The sequence below is a fragment of the Triticum urartu genome, unplaced genomic scaffold (genome assembly GCF_003073215.2).
Source record: "Triticum urartu cultivar G1812 unplaced genomic scaffold, Tu2.1 TuUngrouped_contig_6496, whole genome shotgun sequence".
In the NCBI taxonomy this organism is placed as follows: domain Eukaryota; kingdom Viridiplantae; phylum Streptophyta; class Magnoliopsida; order Poales; family Poaceae; genus Triticum; species Triticum urartu.
In genome coordinates, this window is record NW_024117261.1 from 1 (window position 1) to 4,756 (window position 4,756).

At 46.9% G+C, this 4,756-nt stretch overlaps 1 protein-coding gene across 1 annotated transcript; it reads right to left on the minus strand.

Annotated features, from left to right (window-relative positions):
• Nucleotides 1-15: 15 nt before the first annotated feature.
• Nucleotides 16-4,278, minus strand: LOC125530695 (fatty acyl-CoA reductase 2, chloroplastic-like; the record flags this gene model as incomplete). Its single annotated transcript, XM_048695090.1, is given in 5 exon segments — nucleotides 16-156; nucleotides 241-341; nucleotides 467-669; nucleotides 3,601-3,704; nucleotides 3,969-4,278. Coding segments are annotated over 5 exon segments (649 nt in total), but the record flags the coding sequence as incomplete, so codon positions are not given.
• Between the last annotated feature and the right edge of the window lie 478 nt (nucleotides 4,279-4,756).

Below are 4,756 nucleotides of genomic sequence, written 5' to 3' on the forward strand. Positions count from 1 at the left end.
CCCCCCCCCCGCCGCCCTGCCGCTCTAGCTCCTTCTTCACGTCGCCGGCCAGCCGCAGCTCGGCGTCAATGTCCAGGTAGGTGCCTTCCCTCAGGGTCTCCCCCTTCTTGAACGGCCTCTCCATGATCAGCCCTTCCCTGTCGCCGGCTGCAAATGCTGCGGCATCCAACATTTTCTCTCTCTCTCAGCAATTCAGCTCAGCATTTTTCGACACAAATCCAACAAGAGAAAAGTGCTGACCGGTGGAAACATGGAGGAGCATCTTGAGATTGGCACACTTCTTGGCGAACTGGCACAGGTACTTCACCCCCATCACATTCACATCCAACGCAATGTCATATCTGCAAATTAATACTAGTAGTATGAGTTAGTAGAAAACTAACCTTAGTTAAGTTGATATAATTGACGATGATTTCCTCCGTTTATAAAAGTGAAGCTGTATATAAATTTAAATTTTGGTGGGGACCTTTCGTAGAAGTTGGTGGTTGCAGCTCCATTGACGATGATGTCGACCTCGTTGGCCAGCTCCTCCAACCTGGGAGCATCTAGCCCCATGTTCTCGAAGACGACGTCACCGGCCAAAGGGACAACCTTCTCCTCCACAAACAGCTCGAATCCTCCCTTGCCATGCTTCTCTTTCAGGAGGCAGAAGAGCTCAGTGTCTGTCACCTGAACCATCAAATAAGCGTTTCGTCCTCATTTTGCTGAAAACTCAGTTTGCACTGTCTGTACTATTTCTTTAGTAATAACCACACATGCCATTCGTGGATGATTAATCGTGCGTTGCGACGTTTCAGAGGTGGATAGAAAAAAAAGAGTAAAACATACTCCTCCTACTACATACGATTGGACGAAGGACGACCGGACAGACAAACCTACCAGTTGCCACAAGAGGGTCGCCACCAAAGATCTCGGAGATGATGTGGGTATACTAAACTGCACATGCCCTTCGCTGCAGTACAGTAATAAGTATGAACACGCACATACCCCGTAGTGGTGAATTGCTAGCACTAGCGGTACCACTGCCAGGCAGGGGATCTATCCTTCCCTATCTTTACCCCTCTCTCTGGGCTGTTTTTTTTTTTGGTATTGAATTGGTCTGGGCTGAATTATTGGCCCCTTTTTTAATGGTGTGTGTAGGGTACGCGTGAACTTTTTTGTTTTGTTTTTGTTTTCTGGGAGGGTATGCGTGAAGGGATGAACTCAAATCAACCGACTCCCCATTTGGCTCATTCATTTGGTGTGCCTAGTCGTAAGCCCATTAGGGCATGTATACAATGATGGCATATGGATATACATGCCCCATGATAAAAAGTAGTTTGAAACATCTATATTTATTTTTTCTTCTCAATGCAAGCTATTATTAGTGGGTCTCATTAAGAAATAAAAAATAAAGACTCCAGTACACATGGATCTTTACTTTTCACTCCAACATTTTAAACTTTTGACACCGGGCTACATTTTTCTCTCTCCAAGCACCCGTCTTCTGAAAAGGATCATGCTTCCCTATCCGAGCCTACTTTACCTGATATCCGATCCTACATGGCATGCGAGGCATCACCTTGGAGCTATGCATTGTACATGCCCTTACTTATCCTTGTAGGACAAACCTTAAAAGTTCTCCTTTTCGCAAAAAAAGCTTAAAGGTTCTCCATTCTTACATCGCGAAAAACAAACAAAAAACAAAGCTTCACTATACAATAAAATAGTTTCAAAACTTGTGCAACGTCAAACACCGTCTACTATAGTACTCCTTGTTTCTCTGAGCGATTGACCACGTTTGGCACTGAGACATGAGTTATGATAATCAAGCTTCCAGATCAACGTTTGCCTCTCTCTTGTCCGGTGAGTAACCCACTTTTCTCATAACGGATTAGTATATGCAAAACATAGTTCAGCAACCACAAATTTAGCTTAAGTCACAATTGAATAAGTGAGCACCTGGCCTGTCGGTTGGAGCCCTATACATGGGATGCTCTTGAACCCTAGGCATGGATCTAGTCGGAGCTTTTCACATTTTACCAGGAGCTGTGGATCCCCGTGACCGTGATGCACGGCACAGGGCCGGGGAAATATCTGTGCAAGGGACATTGGGTAGGTGGTGCCATGAAGAACAATTAGTACTGCTAGCTACACTACAACACAGACATTAATTGGAGGCGTTTTGTTAAAGGCATTTTCTAAAACGCCTTAGATTAGCTTTCTTAGAGGCGTTCTACAAAAGTGCCTTCAAAAGTCCCATGCTACCCTGGCACTAATGAAGAATGCCTCAAAACAGTGGCATTTGACGGCATTCCAAAGAGTGCCACTATATGTAGCAGAATCTGGGGCATTTTGCACAATGCCTGTACGATTTAGAGGCACTTTCCCAAAACACTGTAATATGTTGAAACATAGAGGGTGCTTCTGGAAACTGCCGAAGACCCAGCGTCCTGCACTTGGAACCCACATATACTTGAATATAAAATTGTTCCAGCCAACAGGGTGATCAATCGAGACAGATGGTGAGCTGGTTGCTACGTGCGTCGGCTACTGAAGGTTCTTGGGTCGACGGTTCGAATCGTGCTAAAGCTAATTAATTTTTTTCCTGTGACGAAGCGCTAGTACTGACTTATTTAGTCCCATACCGCTTAGGGAGCTGAAGTTTGTCCTCTTTAAAAGGGAATCCATGTATTTTCAGATATGTCTTCTTCGAAAAATCCTAAAGATCTCTAGAGGGAGCTGTCTCATTACTGGATAGATGAAAGCCCATTGCCAGCAGTAGAGGGCTTCGGCCCGTGTGTCGAGCGGGCGGGGGCTGATGTTGACCCAGCAGTAGAGGAAGGCTGGTGCGGGCTGCCCTCCTTTTTTAACAATTTGCCTGCCGCGTGTGTGCACATTTGGAGGCATTTTTCAGAAATGCCTCAAAAGGTCCTGAGCATCCGAGGCGTTTTGAAAATCGCCACAGAAGCTCTGAGCATCGGAGGCGTTCTGAAAAAACGCTAAGATATGCCTTTCCCTTCGTGACTATAGCTAGCATTTTTCAGAAACGCCATGTTAGACTTTTGAAGACATTTTTTGAGCCTTCAGAGGCATTTATTAATGTCTCCTAATTCCTACCGTGCTGTAGTGCTAGATGGGTATGGACGACGACGACGTGACTAAGCATGAATGGGTCGATGCATCCATCGTCACACATTGATGGCTTGCATGTTAGACCGCGCCATATCGAATGCGTTTGTACGTTGCGGCGCAAATTAGGCTCCATGGTACGCATGGACATGGGACATGCATATGTCTCTTCTCTTGCTTCGATCGTCATAGTGACTACATGGAGCTACACGATACAATATGTGCTGAGGAGTGAAAGAGAGGCGTGGGGCGAGTAATTCCGGACGGAGGATGCGAGAATTCATGAGAGTCCATGTGCTGCTGCTAGTTGCATACGCCACACCCGGATCGCATGATGTGCTATAATAAATCAACCACATGTCATGCATGAGAAATCCACTCAGAAAAAGAGGGCAAAACCCCCCGGCTGGCTTGTGCATGGATGGATGCACACGGACACCCATGACCTATCCGTTCAAGTAACTTGGAGTGAGTTAGTTTAGCAAGAACCTCTGCCTCGACGCGTTGCTTGGCGGAGTGGGCGTCCATGGCTCGCACGAGCAGGTAGATCCTCCTCACGTCTGGCTGCACCCGGAGTATCTTCTCCACAAGAACTGCATGACACGGAAGGCACGCATAGTTAGTCGTACAGCGCATGGATCCGATCAGTGCCGCGCACAAGCCGTCCTCTCGTTAATTAGCCATGCATCATGCAACTTGCTCAGTTGCTTGCATGGGGCAGTAGAGTAGAGTACGTACATGGCTTAAGCACGTAGGAGTAGTACGTAGGTAGCTGTGGCAGCTAACTCAGCTAATAACACGTATAGTGCCCTACTTAGCAGTCGGCTAACTTAACTAATACTCGATCGTGTACTTACTCTTTCCGAGGAAGCCAGTGGCGCCGGTGATGAGGATGCTCTTGCCCTTGAAATACCCTGCGATCTTCTCTGCGTCCAAGCTGCCATCCACCATCACCATCCTTCTTCTCCTTCTCCTCCGGCTCCTTGTTTCCTCCTCTTGGCCCTCTTCCTCCTCCAGAGACAAGGAGACACAACCAGATCTGGATTGAGAAGCAGAGCCCTGCCACTAGAAGAAGGCTACGAGTAGTGGTAGTGATCCAGTGAGGAGTGGCCGGTGACTGCAGGCGCACACACTACACGTATTTATGCAGTTGGGCAGTTGCCAAGATAGGGCATGCAAGCCAAGCACGTACAGATCCAGTGTCAACGAAATTAAAGACCGTGCGGCACAAGGGCTTAGCTAGCTCTGGTCTGGACCCGCCGGAGTACGTGACGATGGATGCCTAGAAACAGCTGGCAGTGCTGTGCACATATGCACACTGCCTTCCGTATGTACTACCGGTATGTTGTTACTACCGCTCTTTCAAGAATCCTTAATTAAGCACAACAAACTATTACTAGCGCACATTGCCTTCGATCTCGGCTCAACAAGCAGCTAGGAGTACCAGTTTTAACCAAGGGCCTCAATCGTTTAATTAATCAAGTACTTCCTCCGTCCGGAAATACTTGTCCAAGGAATGGATGTATCTAGATATATTTTATTTCTAGATACATCCATTTGTATCCATTTCTATGACAAGTATTTTTGGACGGAGGGAGTACGCCCTATCGAGCCTGCATCATGCAACATGAAAACTACAGTGTAT